Below are 19,581 nucleotides of genomic sequence, written 5' to 3'. Positions count from 1 at the left end.
TATTTTTTAAACTTTTGTATAATATCTTGTAATACCTAATAAATTTATTATTTAATTTATAACTTAATTAATTTATTTTAATATCCTTTACAGCTAGGGAGATTATATTATTTTCTAAAAAAGTTAATCTTTTTAATTATTTTGGGTTATAATAGTTTTTTATATATTTTCTAATAAATTTAAGTTTTATTTTTATTTCTTTATATAAATTTTAAAGTTATTACTTTTAACTATGATAATTAAATTAATTAGTTCTTAAATTATTATATATTTAATAAGTAAGTAGGTTAAATAAGTAAGTAACATATTTTTCTTTTTAACGTATAGGTTAACCCTCCCTGCCTAGCCTATATGTTAAAAAGGTCTCCTCCTAATTATTAAATTTATCCTTAAATAACTTAAGAACTACTTAATAATTACTTATATTCTATAAATATAGCTTTAAATATAATATAAAAAATAAATAAAAACTTAATCTTAGAAATGTAAGTAATAAAATATTTATATATTTATATTTATAATTAACTTATATTTCTCCTATTATATTATCTTATAACCTAATCTGATTTATTATTAACCTATTAAGCTAGCCTTAGTCTACTAATATGTATAGTTTTTCCTTAAATACTAAAACCTTCTTTTCTTAATTTACCTTTCTCCCCCTTTTTGTTATGATTCGTGCCCGTAACAGCGCTATAAGGCTTCTATAAGGCAGCTGTAGCACACCTATGATTGCTTGCGTAGCGATTATGGCCCGATCTTTTGTCCTGTGGTTTAACGGCTTGTGCAATCGTTATAATATACTTAAGCTATAACTATACCTTTATTACTTTTGTATTTATAAGAAAAGTTTAATCTGTTTTAAGATTTATTAACTAATTTAAATAACTTAACGTGTTTGATAAGTGAGTGGGTCATCCAAGTGAGTGAGTCAATCTTATTTCCACCTTAAACCCGGGTTTAAAAAATTCTTTAAAAATTCAAACTAAGCCTAAATTGGCTGTAATTCTAGTAGCGTATATATAAGTCTTAAAATATATTATATAAACTTTTTAAGATTTTTAGAAAAATTCTATACAGCTATAAACCTTAAAACCTATTTATACTGTATTTTATACTGTATAATTAAGCTTTACTATATAAAATAAAATAGCTAAAAATCTTAAAAAAATATTTTATAATAAGGTTAATTATACTATTCTTAAAAATATTTTTTTTAAACTTTTATCTATTTTATTTAGAATAAAAAGATACTATAGGGTAGGTTTTTTAATACTATACAGTGCAGTGACTCACTTACTTGTCTGACCCACTCACTTATCAAACACGTTATTAATAGTTTTAAGAAAATATCACTCTGTTCCGTCCTAAGTGTCCAGCCGTTCCTGTGAGGGCTGAAAAATCAACCGCTTGTCTGATGGACTATGGGGTACCTCGTTACCCCGATCATCAAATGCAGGTGTTGTACCCTCTCAATGGATCATGGGCAAAAGCCGACTTCTTGGGCTACGTCATGTTGCTCCCATTGCCCCACACGACTCCGCGTCCTGTCTTTTGGACACAGGGTTCTCAAGCAGGGGACGAAAAGTAATAAGTACGAATTTACACATTCCATAGGAGTAACCATAAACAATACGTACTGGCAATGCTATGCTAGATCGCTAGGCTGAATTATTTTGAGGATTTCTCAACTTGTATGCCAGATATATTAGTGTTATTGGATGACTAAGTAATGGGTCGGTTGTCACCTTGTGTAGAGGAGAACGCGATACGCGACACGCATCGCGCAATGTGTCCCGCCTAAATTAGTCAACAGGCGTCTGTTTGCACAGTTAAGCTCAGCCACATTCAAACACAGTGCTTCTACAAACAGCGCACACACCTCTGGTACCGTTTGCTCTGGTCCCGCGCTCAAACATTAACGCGCTTGGACTTCGGTCTCATCTCCGAGGCAAATGATACGCATGGCTCTCCCCATGCTAGCCATAGCAATTGGACATAGCATGGGCCTACCACGACCGAGACGCGGGGGCCCATAGGGACACGCCTAGGCGCCTCTCCACTTCTGCACGCGTAGACGTTCGGATTATGTCGGCCCCCAATTTGGCACAACTCCACAACTGCATTTCTCAGGGGCTGCGGCTATTGCTGCCATTGCTAACCACAACCGTAGTTTTCAGGGGTTGCCGTTATGGCGCAGACGGCATTTCCTGATGATGTGCTTCCGCCGGAGGGCACGTACGACTCGCGAGAGGCTCTACTCACGGCTATCAATGAATGGGCAGCACCAAGAGGATACGCGTTCGTAACTGGGAGATCGTCGCGATCAACCAGCGGCAGGCAGATTATCACATGCGCATGTGATCGATGGTGTCGGCCACCAAGCGCCTCAAGGGACCGCCAGCGCAAGACTACTACGCGAGGAACCAACTGCCGGTTCTCTATCATCGCGAAGGAATCCCTAGATAAGACGACTTGGTCTTTAAGGCATCGTCCGGGTCCACAATTTTCTTCACACAACCATGAACCAAGTTGGCACAAATCGGCGCACCCAGTCCATCGGCAGCTCTCGGATGTGGACAGGTCAACAATCAGCCGCCTTACGAACGCTGGTGTAGCGCCAAAAGATATCAGGACTTATATTCGCCAGAACTCGAATACCATTGCAACCTAGCAAGATATCTACAACCGTATCGCAGATAGCAAACGAGAGCTCTGTGAGGGTCAGAGCACTATACATGCTTTTGCTAACCAGCTAGACAAGGAAGGGTTCTGGAATCGGATGCAGCTTGACTCAGATAACCGAATCACGGCGGTGTTGTTCGCCCATCCGGAGTCATTGGCATACTTGAAGGCTTACCCAGATCTACTTTTCTTGGACTGCACATACAAAACGAACAAATACGGAATGCCGCTGCTTGATATGATTGGTGTTGATGCCTGTCAGCGATCCTTCTGTATCGCCTTCGCATTCCTTAATGGCGAGGCTGAGCAGGACTTCATATGGGCCTTGGACCGGCTCAGGTCCCTGTATGAACTCTGCAACACAAGGTTTCCATCTGTTATTCTGACTGACCGTGATAAGGCCTGTATGAACGCTGTAGAGAGCTGCTTTCCGTCTTCGATCTCTCTGCTATGCCTGTGGCATGCGAATAAGGCGGTCCTCCGCTATTGCCAGCCAACATTCGTACACCATAAGCAAGGGTCTGAGGCCTATCAGCAAGGTCTGAGCGACTGGAATGACTTTTTCAACCACTGGCATTCGATTATGAGGCCGTCAGATGAACAGGCATTTGACCAGCGCGTACAAGAGCTTGAAAAGCGCTATCTGCCTCAATATCTCGAAGAGGTTGGCTACATCAAGTCCAACTGGCTCGATCCGTACAAGAAAAAGCTTGTTAAGGGCCTGGGTCGACCAGCACCCTCACTTTGGTAATGTGGTCACCTCACGGGTTGAGGGTATCCATGGGCTCCTTAAGAGCCACCTCAAGAAATCTACGCTAGATCTCTTCGAGGCGTGGAGAGCTATGAAACATGCGCTTCTTAATTAATTATCTGAGCTGCGCTCCAACCAAGTCAGGCAGCAAATGCGAATACCAATTGAGCTCTCTGGATCACTATATAGTGCCATACGTGGCTGGATATCTCACGAGGCTTTACGCAAAGTTGAAGAACAGCGGAAGCGGCTTATGAAAGAAGACCTGCCTAGTTGTACCGGTACATTCTCTCGATCCCACGGCCTCCCTTGCGCCCATATTCTCAAGGCTCTACAAGAGCAAGGCCAAACCCTTCGCTTGGAGCATTTTCACCCGCATTGGCATTTGAGTCGTCATGGTGTTCATCAGGTGCTATTGGAGCCTCGCCACCGATCTAATCGAATAGCTGCCAATTCTACCACAAGTAAATCGCAATCGAGCACTCAGAGAGAACCAAGTGCATTCGAGGCAGTTCAGGCAGCAGCGCAGCCAAAAGCACGACCTACATGCAGTAGATGCCACAAATTAGGACACAAGATGACGTCAAAGGCATGCCCTCAACGGTACGAGGGGATTTTGTATTTGTCATCATCGTCAGCACAGGTAGAAGCAATGCCAGTGGCACTCTCGCCAGCATTATCCGGGGAAGCACGACCAGCAGCAGCAGTATCTGCATCTGTATCATCTTTGCAGGAAGGGGAACCACTGGAAGACCCATCATCAGGATTATCCGGACATGCTGGGTCTGGCAGGGGATGATACTAGCTGCATTGTCGTTAGTATAGAGACAGCAGCATCATCGGCAGTGTCATCAGCAAAACCATCGACACAGGGAGGGGAAGTCGCCAGTAGCATCATCTTCAACAGCATCAGTGGCGCCGACACTAAGATATGATGACCCACAAGCCATCTATCGGAGATATGTTGCTGCTCGAGATGCTTGGTATAAGGCGCAGCCTCGTGGTAGCGTCAAAACTAACCAGCAGTATCGGAGGGCGTTAGGTCTACCTTTGCGGTATGACAAAGCAAGCTACCAGTGGTGTCTTGACTGGAAGCAGATGGGCAAACTCTGTACGACACCCACCGGATCTAGAGATTGGATGGAGTAAGGAAGAGATGATGGCGTACCTGGATTGGAGTAAAGCAGAAGATGATCGGGTGGAGGCTCAGGTAGCGGCAGAGATGGAAAGTAATCCATTTTCTAGCAGAAGAGGCATGCGCGACATCTGGGAGGCGGCTGAGAATGATGGATAAGAGCAGCAGGAATTGTATTCAGCTTGATAATTAGGAATCATTGCAGTTCTGAATCTCGGGATTCTGAAACCCGCCAGCCTCAAAACTCGAAATGCAGTTGTGGAGTTGTGCCAAATTGGGGGCTGACATAATCCGCACGCCTACGCGTGCAGAAGTGGAGAGGCGCCTAGGCGTGTCCCTATGGGCCCCCCTTGGGCAAGCCTCCCATTTCTTAGTCATCAATATGGAGAAAGGGGGGGAACTAAGTTGATCCGCCTCTAGCGCGATTTCCACGGCGGCAGGGCCTATCTCGTTTCAATGTTTTTTTTCTCCAGACATTTTATGAAGAATTGTTCTGACTGCTTATCACTACCCTCTTCCCGTACACTTGGACTAATCAATCAGACTCGATGGAAGGAATAGAGAGGCTGCAGAAGCTGTTGGAGGAAGAATAGCGCCGACGCGAAACCGCCGAAAATCGTGCCACCGAAGGATGACAAAAACGCGGGGCCACCAAAAGACGCGCAACCGCATCGCAACCACTATCACTCAATCCATACCTTGAGACCTGCCATACGCTTTGTCTAGCTATCGATGTTGTCACCGATCCGTCCCTCACGACCCAAGACGATACGACTAATCCGACCGGCCGCTTCTACCCTCATCGAATCGTCCCTTGGGATGCATTCCCAACAAAGCAAGAAAAAGATTGGGCCGACTTGGCCTTTAGTCCCTCGTTCGCCGCCTAGTCCTCTTTTCCGTCTCGACACCAGCTAGAATACGTGGGGTCTTTGCTTCATCCGATCAGTAGCGAGATTGACCTTAGAAACAGTGAACAGGACGTGGTAGAGAACGCAGTTCAGAAGCTTGTGGATGCTACATTTGCCGATCCAACCCTGAGAAGCCACCTTGGTCTCAAAGGAATACTGACGTTTGAGAGTCATACCAATCTTGGAACCGCCGACGAGTCTCTTTCTGAATCTATGGACTAAGTCTCCAATGGCTTGAGACCATCGGCCCGAACATCGAGGCGTCGGAAAGCGCGGGGGAAAGGCAATCGGGCAGATCAGTTCTGTATATCCCGAACGTCAGACGGCCAGAGGTTCCCAACAGTCGCAATCGAGTACAAAGCGCCCCATAAATTGAGTTGCGATCAGGTTGCTACAGGACTAGTCGGAGAAACCCAGCCCGACCGCGATGTGATCAATCAGGAGGGCGAGGGTTTCGAAGCTAGGTGACTCACCACCGTCGTGAAAACGCAGCTCTTCTCGTACATGGTTGGCAAAGGTACGCAGTATGGCTACGTCTGTACAGGGATGACGTACATCTTCTTGCACATACCAAGGGATCCCTCCTGCGTCTACTACTCTGTTTGCATACCGAGTCTAGATGTTGAAGACGATGACGAGAACCGACTTCATCGGACGGCTGTGGCGCAAGTTTACGCCTTTGTACTCCAAGCTATTTGATCGCCACTGCCGTCTCAGGCGTGGCACAACGCTGCAGATCAACTCGATACATGGGCTGTAGAGCACGACGACGTGCTCAGAAGCATCCCTGCGACGCTCCGCAAAGCAAAGCGCACCACACCATACAGAGCACAACGATGGAAAGGTTTCACACGCTCGCCGATCCGAACGCGTTCGCAATGCCTGCCTATCGAAGTTAAGAAGGTTCAATCCAGCGACGACGATAACGAAGATGACGAAAGCCCTTCTCCAACACCGAATCTAACCGGTCGATCATTAGTCGAATCGAGAGGCACGAGTTCGAGTGAAACACAAGTGCAAGGAAGAGTGTCCGATACACAAGGGAATGCGGACAAGCGACAAAATATACGAGACCGGCCATACTGCACCCATGCATGTCTGCGTGGAATTGCTTCCGGCGGCCCTCTAGATGAGAGGTGCCCTAACATCGCGGACCATGGCAAGGCACATATCGACCGACAGAGCTTTGTTGCCCTCTTGCGCGATCAACTGGCAACTGATCGTGGTGATGATGCTGATTGTACGCCGCTTGGCATCTCGGGATCGCGAGGGTCCCTCTTCAAGCTATGCCTGTCATTGCGTGGTTACACACTCGTGGCTAAAGGTGTAGAGGCAATGGATGCAAGACATCTACGGCACGAAAATAAGATGTACGATCATGTTTGGTCACTTCAGGGCACCTTCGTACCAGTCTGCCTGGGTATAGTTGACCTTATCAAGCCGTATTACTTCGACAGTGGCGTATATGTACATTTTTTGCTACTCAGTTATGGCGGTCGGCCTGTCTTGCGAGAGATGAAAGAGGTTAGGCCGAATGTTGTCGACCAGATCATTGTAGTGCTCAAGCGACTTCACCAGTACCGAATCTTGCACCACGATGCGGAGCCACGCAACGTCCTGTATGATCGATCAAGCGGGGGATGCATGTTGGTAGACTTGATGCTGGCGGAGATTCATGATCGACAACCTCTTGGATCCATCAATTGTAACAGACAAAGCCGGAAAAGGAAGTCGGTGACGGGCAAGCATGTACCAGATGCCTTTTCCGTCGAGGTGCAATCTCTGCGGGCGAGTTTGGCTTGAAGATGTGCTACTTCCTGGGAAGTCGCATCAAGGGCGACGACAGGAGGCGTATGGCTGCCCTTGCCCGTTGGCCAACACAAAGAAACTGAGCGTCTTAAGGCAAGACTCCCTCCATGTATTGTGTCTTGGCATGTTGGAAGGATCTCGCATATGCTTTCCCGTCACTTTGTTGCTCTTTCGGCTTTGTCTGTTACAATTAATGGATCCAAGAGGTTGATGTTTACTCACATTTACGGAAGACGGCTGTCTTGTTATGACAACTACACTGTTTAATTCAGAGTATTGCAATTGGTCTTGTCAGTACGGAAAGATTGCAAGTTAGTAAGCATAATGCTGTTTAATATCCCCGATGTCCCTCTTGCTAGATAACCGTAAATCTTCTGCAGCCCTTCCAGAAGGTCCTCTTTTATCCGCGTTGTTCATCAGATCTATACCTGGATAGTCTATCTATTTTACGTCGTTGCCAATTAGTCGACAAGTCATCTGGCATGGACACACCTGATATCGTGCATGATGTTGATGCAGTGCTGATGATCAGCTAGGGAAAAATTATGGGATCAATTCCGGCCCATGATCCGGGAGCCCATTTCTGCAGCAGGAGGAAACCGCAGCTCGATAGAAGAATTCGCAATCAAGAGGTCTTTCGTTAAGGTAGACATGAACACTGTGGAAAGTGAAAATTGAACTGCTTAAAGAGAGGGGACGGATTTACAGAGGAGCCTAGCGTAGCTTGGCCTGAGCCCCGGTGCGGAACCGCTGAGGGAGCCGAACGGGAACGGGATTTGGTCTAAGCCCCGGTAAGAAACCGGGTCAACGGGGCCAAATTAATCGCAGCATCCTCCCACGGCCTCGCGCCGGCCGGCCCACATCTCACCGACTGTGGGTCGTTCCGGACGGAGCACGTCAGCCGCGCGCAAAGCAGGCACACGAGGGTCTGCGAACTTGATGCAAGTTAGAGATTCATGTTTCTGCAGAAGCGCGGTCAGCCCATCTCTTTCAGCTCTGAATCGCCGAACTTAACAACTGGTCCTCCAGTGGGCTCAAGCTCTTGCCCGACGATATACTACTACGCAGGTACGCCTTGCCACATAATATCACTGGAAGCTTTCTAAGCTCAACTGTGTACCATCTCTGCCCTTAGATAACACCTCGGTCCTTATAGGTAAATCCTAACATATGTATTAAGTCTATTACTATACCATCTCCGACTCATGTTCTTCTCACACCTACCTCATAAACTCGTCTCTACGCCATCTCAATATGTCTGCATCAAACAAAATTCCGTCTAGGGAATTACCCGTGCGTCTGTATTCGGTTAGAGTAGAATAAAGATAGGAACAACGTTGACCCAATTACTTGGGTACGAATGACAGTTAGGGACCATGGCTTCGACAGGATAAAGGCTGGAGGTTTGGTCGTAGGTTTAAGCGAAACCAGTAGTCTAAAGACGAGGTAACTTCGTTCGTTCCCTGATGTTTGTCGAGCTGGATCGCTTTCTGGTCATCTTGGCGCCGTTCAGATTGAGAAATTGCACGACCTCTAGATTATCCTCACGTAAAGTAGCCTATAGAGCAGTGCCGTATTGGCTGCCCTGCGCGTTGACGTCTGCTCCCTCTGTCGTCAGATCTCTTGCGGCCCCTGGGAGTCCAGCTAAACAAGCATAATACAGTCTGGGTGCTCTAGGAGGTCCTGGTTTATGGTCCCACCGACGGTCGGCCTGATACAATCGACACCACCGTTGAAACGTTGTCTCGTCTTTTAAAAAATTAACTGTAACTCGAACGATTCCTTCAGAAGTCTCGACCGAAGGCGGCGTATTCCGTCCAGTATTCTGCTGCATACCGTGCCACTGCGGAAATCGGATCTGATTGTGCTGTGACTGCCCCTGATATCGGCAAGATAAGTCAGGCAGGTTTTGGTGATGACAATGCTTGCACTTTCGAGGTCGAACTGGGCTTGTTCAAGAAGATACTCTTTGACAGAGAAGTGAGCAAGATGAAGTTCGTCCACGGTCTCAGCGTCATTCGTGACTTCGGCGATTATCACCAAGCTGGGGCAGTATCGCAGGATGTCGGCTGCTTGAAATAGTCTGCGTTTAACGTTGAAACCTCGAGGCTCTTGATTTATCTCTGTGGTTATTACTTCGACGGCCTCTGGTAGTGTCAGAGGCCGCCTGGTGTGGACGAGAAACTGCAGGAGACGAATCGCGCTGCTCTTGTTTTGGACCATGCGGTAATATGTCTCATTCAGATCCCGGGGCAAAGACCTGAGAGCTATCTTGATGTCTTTCGGGCTCAGACATCTAGCGAAACTCTCTAGTTGACAAGCTGCCCATCTAAACCTGCGACGAATGTCAGAAGAATGTTTGACTTATATTCATGACCTGGGTCAAAACTTGCATCCCGTCGGCTCCATCTCCGATTTTGTCACGGATTCTGTCCAGAATATCTTGAGATAGGTTCCTATCCACGAAACCAGGCTTCTGTTCAAGCGTTGCCGTGACATAGGCGCGAATATCGGCGTTGACAACCTTCTTGTTACGTAAGACGCAATTACACTTATCAAAGAGAAGAGAGATCTTGCATCGTAAGTCTGCCTCTGGCCGGCCAGTCACGACAAGCTGGGTGTTACTGGATCTCAAGCCTCCGATCCAATGCAGAAGCTCTTCTCTCCCTATACACTCGTCTAAAGCGTCAATGATGATGAAAACCTTTCCAGCAGTTTGTATCATTGTGTCAACACAGGCTGATAAGGCATTCGTATCTGGTTGTCTCCGTCCATCATGTGAAGTGAAAAGACTATCAAGTCTTCTCGCGGCTTCGTTCCCGGTATGATAAAGCTGAACTGCCAGCGAGCGTAGGAGATTCTCCAGTTTCTGTTTCCTGGCATCGTTAAAGTCAAAGAAGAAGGCAAGCGTAGTGTGGGTGTCTATTTGCAGAAGATGATCCAGAATCGTCGTACTCAGAATGGTCTTGCCAGCCCCTGCCAGCCCGTAGAGCCACAGGTGCCAGCGTGTTCCAACTGTCCACTCCCGGAAGGCGGGACTGTTTAGAAGCCAGGTCCCGGTGCCGGGATGACGTCGTTCTCTTGCCAAGTTGGCATTGGTTGAATAATCTGGCGGGGACAGCCATCCCTCGACCTTGGCGAAACGATGGTCAGATGCCATGCTCATCACTGCATGTTTGGTTTCGTTCCTGTGGATTCGACTGTTTAGGGTCAGAAGAGGAAGCATGAGCTAGCATTATGATGCTAACTAGAACCGAGGACTTCGCTAATAGGCTTCTCGGCCTCGACCTTACTGGGAGGAATCTGGCGCAGGAGATCTTTGGCATACGCCGCTGCGGGGAATGTGCAAGAGTGCGTACTACAATGAACTTCGCTAAAAGATACGGGTTGTCCCTTTCTTTAAAGTAAGAGTAGAGAATCTCACATACAGGCTATTACCAACCTTACTTCGTATTCCTTAAATAACTAGGGTGAACATTCTCAGAACGTTCGACATACAGAACGAGGAATGGCTCGTTGTTAACGAGAATATTGTGTCTTTGAACGTCAGCAACTTAGTGGTGCGCGGTTATAAGCATGGCGAAGTGCAGCAATTTCTATGGTCATTCCCGAACCTACAAGAACTTGTTTTATGTCCCGAGTCTGGAGGACAGGCCAGTGGCCAAAAAATAGCCCTACAGTCTTTGAAATGGACTTTAGAGAATGACTTGATCGATTTTGTTTGTCAACACCAGCTGCAGCAACTGGCATTACGCAATGTAACGCTGTTCAGTGGCACTTGGAAGTCCTTCTTCAATCGTATCGCGCGTCTTTCTAATCAAACGCTTCAGTCAGCTGTCTGCATAAAGACGAGCGGCATTCGCATCAGTTTGAGTGAAGCTGCCAGATCACGCAAGTGCTGGCCTAACAGCGATGCCAGTGTTTTGAATCCACGAGTATTATTTGGCAAGTGTAACAAAGACCGAGTATATAGTTTGGACAAGCGCGACTTTTGGCTTGCAGAATGAAATCGAAATACCTAAGGCTAGATTATAATTTAAGACAGTTATCTAAGTTTGTATCCCTTGAGTTGTGTTGAACCTCCCGCCAGGTCACAGTAGGGGGTTACAGCCAATTAAAATGCGTCAATTAAAAGATACCTGTCGCCCCCCCATTTCAGCCTGTGATAGAAGTACCGGCAATCTCTCGAGTTACAAATCGCTACATCACACTGCTCACGTTCCCAATCTATTAAGAGGTTCCACCCATGTACCTCCTAGAAGATGGTGGGCATGTGGGGCCTGGTACGGCCGGGAGGTTCAACACAACTTTTTTGTTTGTTTTGTTTGTTTGTATATTTTTCGTCTGGGTGGCTGTAACGAAGCCAGATCTCCTACTGGAGCAAAAGACGTGCTGAGCTAGCTAGGTACAGGGAAACCCCGCTTCCTTCACCATCCAGCATACCAATGGCACAAAAGGTGCTGTATTTCTCAAGCCCGTCACCCGTCAGCGGGTTCGGGGGCAATCTATTGTCGAACTTTTTCCACCGACCAGAATTCTCTCGCGCATCACTACATCTGCCGACGCAGTCCACAATCTCCAGTAACCAAGTTGTAGCTCGTAGTCGACTGTCGCGGCGGCAGGGAAAAACCTCGGGAAGGAATCAGAGGCCGACGGTGCGGCTTGCCTTCAAAGGAGAAAAACCCATCGCAATCGGCGTCGTTGATCGGGAGGATGTCGCTACCGATGCCATGGGCATCGTCCTCCGATATCTAAGGCGTTCTGGTTCTGAGGTGCCGCCATTAGATCCGACAAAGGTGTTGTCAGAGAAGGCGAACTCTCCAAAATTCCTTCTCTGAAAACTGCTGTTAGGGAGCCGATAGCATCCCCGCAGTTTTGTGTGGTCGCGTGGCCTGCAGAAAATCCCGCTCCTAACACGGCACTAACAGTGCGTGCCAAGAAAGAATTTTTACAGGGGAGAGTGGTTCAACACAACTCAAGGGATACTTACTCAAGTGTAGGGTAGTCATGAAGTATATGCTGAGTCAGAAAACGCTGTAGCTTTTTCTGACTAAGCTGTTATCTTAGTCACGTGCCTCCATTTCTGGTGACCTGCTGCTTAAGTAACTCATCGATGTTGTCTGAAGCCGGGTCCAGCTCGTTCTCCTCCCATAGAAACCCGCCAGTATCCGAAACGCTGCCATTAAAAACCTTCTCTAAAACTCGATCTTCAAAGGACTTTCCTGCTTCACATAGGTTCCTCATATACTCATCATCAAGTAGACTGCGGAATGCATTCGCCTCCTTGGTAAATTCTTCGCGATAGAGATTGGTCCAGTTTTGTTTTTTAATCCCGAAAGGATTTTTTGAGTCCAAGAGGATAAAGGGGAGCAACCCATCGTGTGATTTGCAGATAGAATTCCATTGTCTGCCCTCTTGAATATGGTCTTTCAGCCGATCTTTCGTCATACAGTGATCAGCTGCAAGTTTGTCAAGAAAGCCTGGTTTAAGCTGCTTTTGTATAGGCCCCTTTACCGTGTCAGCTTCACGAGCTAGTTTTCTTTGAGTGAGCCGAAGTCCGAACTTCGATAACTTTGTTCTGCCTTCAAAGAATTTCACTGATTGCACTGACTGGTTTAGCTTGTCTTTAGTCTTGTCGATATGGACGGTGGCCTCTTCATTCTTCCAATCCTTTACCAGAGTAATGAACTGTTGTATGGCCATTGTGCTACGCACGGCAGCAACTTGCTTGTATACATTCAACTCTGCAGTCGAGGGATGTTGGTGGTCGATTTGTATTCGACGATAAGGTATCTCTGATAGGCCTTGCTCGATCTCGACTAACTCTCGCTGGGGTGTGGTGTTGGTGCGTGTCAATCTTTTAGGCGCGACTTGGGAGAGTTGCTGATGTGCTTTCCGTTTGTTGGCTTGCGCCAATTCCTGTGGGGAGGCAGTGGTTTGGCCGTACTTTTTCCCAATAGCATACATGCCATCCTCGGTACACGCAGTGACCTTGCTAAAGTCAATTTTCTCCCCAGGGGGTACGTAGTTAATGGAATGAGCGGCGCAATGTCCAAAATTGATGATCGCATGTTGCTGTCCCGGTAAGGTGTAGAAGGCTTCCCCACGTCCGACGGCTGCAACGATATAATCTATGCCCTCCTTCTTGAGCCTGGAGGGAGCTAGAAGAAGAGATTGGTGCGAAACAAACTGGTCGCATTTGCAACACCTCCAGTTTGCTTCGACAAATGCATTAAACTTGGCTATGTGATGTTTTTCAATCGCTAGCCACAGTTTATACCCGGGTCCGAAGTAAACCTCGTTATAGGATCGAAAGTTTTTGATGTCTTCCCCATGTGTGCGGTTCCCGGAACCGGGACCACCAATGTGGTGATATGCGACATGCAGGTCCTTGAGGTCAGGGTTTCCCGTGATCTCAGGTCCAGGATCCAAACGCTCACCAGGAAGAATGTCGAGATTACCGATATAATACGGAATATCTTCTTGGGGAGGATCTAAGGCGTACTTTTCAAATATTGACTCGATTTCGGTAAGTGTTGGCCGCTTACATTCAGCAGTGAAACCCTCCCAGTTGATCGGAGGTCGGCTACTCGAGACGTAGATCCTTGCGTACCCCTCACCTTTCGGACCTGCCTCATACCGAGTGCTCGTAGTCTGCCACTTTTCATCAGTCGTCTTGACCCTCTCTTGCATGTGGGCCAGGTCAACATTCCTGAGTGGAACAGAGGAGTGCTGTGAGTCACCCTCACCTTCCATCTCGGCAAGCCTGGGGACGAGCATTTCCATATCAGCGGGCGTGAGAGTGACCGTTGTCGCAGGAGGATCTGAGCGTGATCTATTGGATGGCGTGAACTGTATCATTGGTGGTGTGTTCGTTCTGGTATTCCGGTCGGCTCCTTCGCTAGCGGTATCGCTTCCTTCACTGGCTGGGCTGGGGGAGGGAGACTGTGTTTGTTGGTCGTTGGCGTGTTGGTCATCTCCATTCCCTGGTGAATGACCCTGCATTAGCGAGTTCGCTGCAACAGCGCAGAGAATGTCCATGGCTGATTCGAGCACTTGAACTAAACCGTCATCTGCATGAGGCTTTCTAGAATAGGTGCTTATGTCGCTGTCTACCGTTGGTGGAGGGTTGGCCCTATTGTCGGCCGCACAGGCCAGTGGCGACTGGCCAGCCCTGGCGACTGCCGTAGGACTTTGAGTGGGACTCCTTGGCGCCTGGTCGTCGACTGAAGGACTCTGAGAGCTAGCTGTGTCATTGGTCGCGGGATGCTGTGGCGAGCAAGAGTCAGTGATCATGTTGAGGCCTCCGTCATCGACGTCCAACATGGCTTCATCCTCGTCACATGCCCTACCAGAGTTTGCCGGCCATGTGATGTGAGTCGCAACAGAACCGGCTGGTGACGTGTCTGCGGCCGTGGAGGCCTCTGATGATTCAGTCACAGCCGAGTGGCTCCTTGCGAATGATCCACGCTCGGGGTTTGTATTTAGGCCGGCTCTTGCACTTTGCTTGGCTGGGCTCGGGGTCGTTGGTACGTAGACTGCGCCATGGACATTGATGTCGTTGCCTCCGTCCTTGGGTGAGTCAGGCGGACTATTTGTTGCGGCCAAATCATTCACAGTCATGGTCACACCCTTTGACCCGACGGGCTGTTGGTCGTCAGATGTCTGTGCAGGCCGTGACCATGAGATCTCGCTTGCCTGAGATTCTGACGCGACCTCTTGCTCAGAGATTCCGAGTTGTATATCGATATGCCGCTCGCATGGCGTCTCGGATCGGCTGTCCATCTGTAGGGAATTCGTCACTTTGTCCATGACTTGTTCATTGCTGGGAACCATAGGATTCTGGGCATGAACCTGGGCCTCTTCTGTCTGCGATAGTATTACCTGCGCCAGGCCACTCAAATTATCCAATTCATCCAAGAATGTCACCAGTAGCTCAGCAACCGGAGTCTTGGGTTGCACTGCAACTTGCCTGATCGACTGGGAAAGCGTCTGTCGCTTTGTTTGAGGGGATTTATCGGGAACCTTGTGATGTAGTGCACTGAGACTCGAAGACAATTCCAGCACACCTGTGCATATTGAGACAATTGTCGAGACGAGAGGATTGTGTGTGGACATAGTGTTGCTGAGAAAGTTGGTGCGAGGCGGATGCGACTGGAGCCTCACGCTACTTATGTACCCGTTGCTTGCGGCTGGGAGATCCAAGCGCGCGGGGATGCTCGAACCAACTTGTATACGGTGCTGCATTATCACCTGACTGATAAGATCTTCCCGCGTCATGCAATACGCCACAACATTGTGGCGGTGCTGCGCTAGGCCACTTTTAAGACTCTGATGCATCTCGCGACGCTGATATTCGCTAAAACACGGAATACCCCAAGCGCACTTTAGAGGTCGCTGCATTGGTTAAACTCTGCTGATTGGAATGAATGTTGACTTTGATCCAGCGGCAGTGATAACAACTAACCCTCGAACTTAGGTATACATTTCGATAAGTAGATAAAAATGACCAACGGGAAGAAGAAAAATTTGTGTGAGAACGAACACGACCCCGGCATTCCACTCTATAACCTGTCCTAGCCATTTCAACACCAGCGCCTCTACAATTTATTGATACTCCTCTTCAAAAAGGCTTTAAATGATGATCTCGCTTTCGGTAGGGTTGTCGAGCTTTTGCATGTCGTTGACATTGGCTTGAGAGTACTTCTCCATGTCAATAAGAGAGTTAGAGTATTGGCAACCATAGGCAATAGTATAAAGGAGATCTAATCAATGAATGGATTCATCGCTAAAAGAGGAGAAAGGATTAGAGCAGGTGGTTATCTGTTGAATTGCAGCAAAATATTTGGCGTCCCAGGCCCCTCCATCACGTATCTTGGTACAAGTGTAATTCCATGCTTCTTGGGTTCCTCTTGCCTCTAGCAAACCATTGCATCTTCTATTGCTATTATCCATTTCTCGAAACTCAGAACCTGCATTTTACAAACATGTAATCGTCTGTTGCAACCCATGGTATGGTATTGAAGGATTGTCGCTCGGATCGGATACTGTCGAGCTCTTCTATAGATAGCTTGAAGATGTAACTGCTATCTGGAACTCTTTTATCGTGCTTAGCCAAGAGTAAATGTAGTTGCTTATACCATTCCCCTTCGATTGGGCCTTGACTCTAGCCTATGAATCACCTTGTAAACTACTTTCAACCTCTTCTCAATTTTCTCCCATGGCCGTTGTTGATGAGAATCTCGGTTTCTGCCTTTTTTACCATTCGATCGCCTTATCGGCTGGGAGGTGATTTGAGCGTAGACATCAGCTCTTAGGTGAGAAATCTCGGCCTCTATCGTTTTGAGAAGTGAGTGGAGGTGATTATTATCTGCGGCCATGTCGATATGAGAAGTGTTGCAAAGGAGATGCGGTGTGTCATAAATTCAGGCGCACAGTGCATGCTTTGTACTCATCTCCAGCGTCTCCACACGCCACGTGCCGTGCCACACAGTAGCGAGACGAACTACGTACTTTACGTACCCGCTGAGACTGCAACAACTTCATCCAGTAACTAGATAGTTTTTCATCTCGGTCCTTGCTTTGACCTTTCTTGATGTCAGCACGTGGTGAAAGTACCCCTCCACGCTCGTCATCGGAGACGAGCTCATATTCTTGCTCGCTTTCATCAACATCCTGTTCGGCTCCCTAGTCATCGGCCAGCTGGCCTTGATCAACTTCCACACACTCTTCCTCTTCATCCCTCTTATCCTCGTTTCCTCTGTGATTTTGATCGAGGGTGCGAGCTAGATTATTAGCAGTATGGGTAAAGCAGAGAAAACTACCTAGACTAGAGTTGTCTCTTGAGGTATGGTAAATAAATACTCAGGAATCCCATACATGCTCTTCACCGCTACCAAACATCTTGTTAAGCCACTCTTGCAGACCCATGCTCTATCTGCAGCTGTATCACAATAATTTCAGGGGGAGAAACATGGCGGCTGTAAGCCCTCTTGGCTCTCTGGCTACAGCACTTTTATGCAGAAAGAAGTACATGTTGACATACTAACCAGTTCGCCACTTTGTCCAGTTGGGATGTCTTTCTATACAATGCCCTACTGCAGCCCTCTCTTTTCCAGACCTCCAGTAAGCTCCAATGATGACGACAAGCTCTTTCTCTAAAAATACGTTTAAATACCATCTAGTTGCCTCTTTTACTTCCCCATATGACTGATCTACTTTATAGAAGCACTCTTTCGAGTCAATATCATAATTTAACTTATCCGATGCATATCCATGGACTTCAAAGCCTTCAACCAGTTGCGCAGAGTGACAACTGCCCGCCATGGCCACAGAAATACTCGGACATCTAACTAAAATAAAAAAGTTAGAAATTGCTGCTTCAAACCAGGGCTGATCTTACTCAAGGCCTCTAGGACGGGCCCGACGATGATCGTGGATTTATTTCCCATTTTGTTGTGTAAAAGTTAGATATGCTTGGGTAGATGACGGCGACCCCCATGACTTATATAGACCTAACCAAGTACTTCAACATGGATGGGACTCTGCGTGTAAGGATGGTAGGGCCCTGCCACCGTACTGTAGCCCACTAACTGTTTGACCGACAGCCCGCACTAATGCACTGTTACTTAGGGGTTTCAGTTGCCAGGGATCAGAAAGTCACTCAGTGGCTGGCTGAGTCGCCATTGACAGGGTTGGATGTATCCCTCCTGTCACAAATATCAATCATGCCCCTTAATTATTTTCTCCAACTCATCCTCTTCGCTCACGCGCCACTCTGGAATCGAATTTGAACCAATGGCTTGTGAACAGGAAGGAGAGAACTTGGCACCTGAGATACGCCAGCTATCTGAGATCATGAATATACACTAAACTCCTGACAAGGAGTTTCGTTTTGATCAAATATGCAAGAAGCTCCTCGATCAGATCACCACGCTCAAGGACGAAGATGAAAAGCTCAAGCAATGCAACCACAGGTTGCGACAGATGCAGAAATACTCTGCTGAGGAAACTACACCCGCAAATACCGCCTTGACCCATCTTCATGGGGTTACCGGTGCACTGACGACGCGGCTAATGGAACAGCCTGATTCCAAGCTCGCCGAGTTGCCGACATTCATACCCTCATCGACAGAAACTCGCGAACAGCGCCTCGGTAACTTCACGGACATCGGGAACTCAGGAAGTAGGAAGGGGACGGAGACTTGGGTGTCTTTAGAAAACGCGATTACGGAAAACTAAGCAACATGAGAACATTTTCACGCTGGATTCATCGCCATCTCATGGGGTCGAGTTTTCCATTGGTCGCGTTCTTAACGTTGAGTGATGTATTGCAACTCTGATTGGTACTTTCATCAATTTCCATGCGCTCTTCACCACTCTCACGCCGTCCAGTATATATTCGGAACAAAATTGACATAAATTACTGGCTGAAGTACCTAGCATCCGATCAAACCACCACGTACGGCTCATATTTCTCGTCCTCTGGGCCTAAAAGTCTAACTTTGTCAGTCTCTGGTACCATGAATCGATTGGAGCGGTTTTGCCACAGCTGAATGTTTGTATTCTCGATGGAAGGGGCAGTGGCATCCTCCTCTTCCCCCTCTGATTCGGAAGCCACTGACTCTGGCCAGAGCTGGAACTCGCTCCATTCCTTGATCGATTCGAATAACATCCGGCAATAGTAGGCAATGCTCTTCTCATGAGTCTGGTTCTGCTGTACCAAATGCTCATAGGCCTGGTCTCTATATGACAGTAACCTTTTGTACTTTTGAGCATCTCCAGTAACGTCAGAGTCTGATTGTCTCAGATGCTCATGGTTCTTGTTGTCGGATGTAATAATTGTAGACTATGCGCATTAATTTAGCCAGGTAGAACCTTGGGGTATTGACCGTACATTTTTCTTTCCTTTGATATCGACCGCCGGCTCTCCCTCCTCAAATGATATAGGAGCCTCTTGGCCAATCCAAATAATCGACATCTTAGCAGTGGCATCTGTTGCTGACACTACATCTCACTGAAGAAGTCATGATGTTGATCATTTGACCGCTCAATCTGCTCTAATTGGGCACTGAGCTCAGCATTGGTCATCTGGAAGCTGCCAGCCATAGATGGCAAGAGCCGGTCTAAGGCTTCCTTTTTCCGGCGCTGGTGGCGATTGAGTTCGTCGAGCCAATGAGCTAACTTGAAACTTATTTTGAAGTAGGAGGAGAATATCGTAGTAATGGCCATGCTTTGCCAGGCAAATCCCGTTACCTATCGGAGAACGGACCCATTCATGCTCTGGTAATTAT

At 47.5% G+C, this 19,581-nt stretch overlaps 6 protein-coding genes across 18 annotated transcripts; 2 read left to right on the top strand and 4 right to left on the bottom strand.

Moving 5' to 3' along the window:
• The first annotated feature begins 5,008 nt into the window (after positions 1–5,008).
• FOXG_12584 (uncharacterized protein) lies at positions 5,009–8,736 on the top strand. Of its 7 annotated transcripts, none has more exons than XM_018392408.1 (3): positions 5,009–5,491; positions 5,542–8,356; positions 8,445–8,736. In XM_018392408.1, the coding sequence occupies exon 2, from the start codon at positions 6,815–6,817 to the stop codon at positions 7,280–7,282; it is 468 nt and encodes a 155-aa protein (XP_018252067.1). In that variant the 5' UTR covers positions 5,009–5,491; positions 5,542–6,814; the 3' UTR covers positions 7,283–8,356; positions 8,445–8,736. The 7 variants fall into 7 exon arrangements, with proteins under 7 accessions (XP_018252067.1, XP_018252068.1, XP_018252066.1 ...); XM_018392409.1 differs by having other exon boundaries at positions 5,009–7,768; positions 7,825–8,356; XM_018392407.1 differs by having other exon boundaries at positions 5,009–7,768; positions 7,825–8,356; positions 8,424–8,736.
• Positions 8,107–10,448, bottom strand: FOXG_12582 (uncharacterized protein; the record flags this gene model as incomplete). The annotated part of the gene is made up of 3 exons (XM_018392402.1): positions 8,107–8,223; positions 9,125–9,597; positions 9,653–10,448. 3 exons carry the CDS (start codon positions 10,446–10,448, stop codon positions 8,107–8,109), a joined length of 1,386 nt encoding a protein of 461 aa, XP_018252061.1.
• Positions 10,449–12,202: 1,754 nt separating this feature from the next.
• Positions 12,203–15,485, bottom strand: FOXG_12581 (uncharacterized protein; the record flags this gene model as incomplete). 7 transcript variants are annotated; one of them, XM_018392400.1, is made up of 3 exons in its annotated part: positions 12,203–12,796; positions 12,852–14,935; positions 14,987–15,485. In XM_018392400.1, the coding sequence occupies 3 exons, from the start codon at positions 15,404–15,406 to the stop codon at positions 12,733–12,735; spliced, it is 2,568 nt and encodes an 855-aa protein (XP_018252059.1). In that variant the 3' UTR covers positions 12,203–12,732. The 7 variants fall into 7 exon arrangements, with proteins under 7 accessions (XP_018252059.1, XP_018252060.1, XP_018252055.1 ...); XM_018392401.1 differs by having other exon boundaries at positions 12,900–14,935; XM_018392396.1 differs by having other exon boundaries at positions 12,203–14,935; positions 14,987–15,474.
• A 2,335-nt stretch (positions 15,486–17,820) lies between these two features.
• Positions 17,821–18,529, top strand: FOXG_12580 (uncharacterized protein; the record flags this gene model as incomplete). The annotated part of the gene is made up of 2 exons (XM_018392394.1): positions 17,821–17,838; positions 18,173–18,529. 2 exons carry the CDS (start codon positions 17,821–17,823, stop codon positions 18,527–18,529), a joined length of 375 nt encoding a protein of 124 aa, XP_018252053.1.
• Positions 18,530–18,737: 208 nt separating this feature from the next.
• Positions 18,738–19,268, bottom strand: FOXG_21015 (uncharacterized protein; the record flags this gene model as incomplete). Its single annotated transcript, XM_018401346.1, has 2 exons — positions 18,738–19,136; positions 19,185–19,268. 2 exons carry the CDS (start codon positions 19,266–19,268, stop codon positions 18,738–18,740), a joined length of 483 nt encoding a protein of 160 aa, XP_018252052.1.
• A 26-nt stretch (positions 19,269–19,294) lies between these two features.
• Positions 19,295–19,396, bottom strand: FOXG_21014 (uncharacterized protein; the record flags this gene model as incomplete). The annotated part of the gene is made up of 1 exon (XM_018401345.1): positions 19,295–19,396. The coding sequence occupies one exon, from the start codon at positions 19,394–19,396 to the stop codon at positions 19,295–19,297; it is 102 nt and encodes a 33-aa protein (XP_018252051.1).
• Positions 19,397–19,581: the final 185 nt, after the last annotated feature.

The sequence above is a fragment of the Fusarium oxysporum genome, chromosome 3 (genome assembly GCF_000149955.1).
Source record: "Fusarium oxysporum f. sp. lycopersici 4287 chromosome 3, whole genome shotgun sequence".
NCBI classification, from domain to species: domain Eukaryota; kingdom Fungi; phylum Ascomycota; class Sordariomycetes; order Hypocreales; family Nectriaceae; genus Fusarium; species Fusarium oxysporum.
The sequence above is the reverse complement of the archived record's forward strand: the minus strand, read 5'-3'. Positions and strand labels throughout refer to the sequence as shown.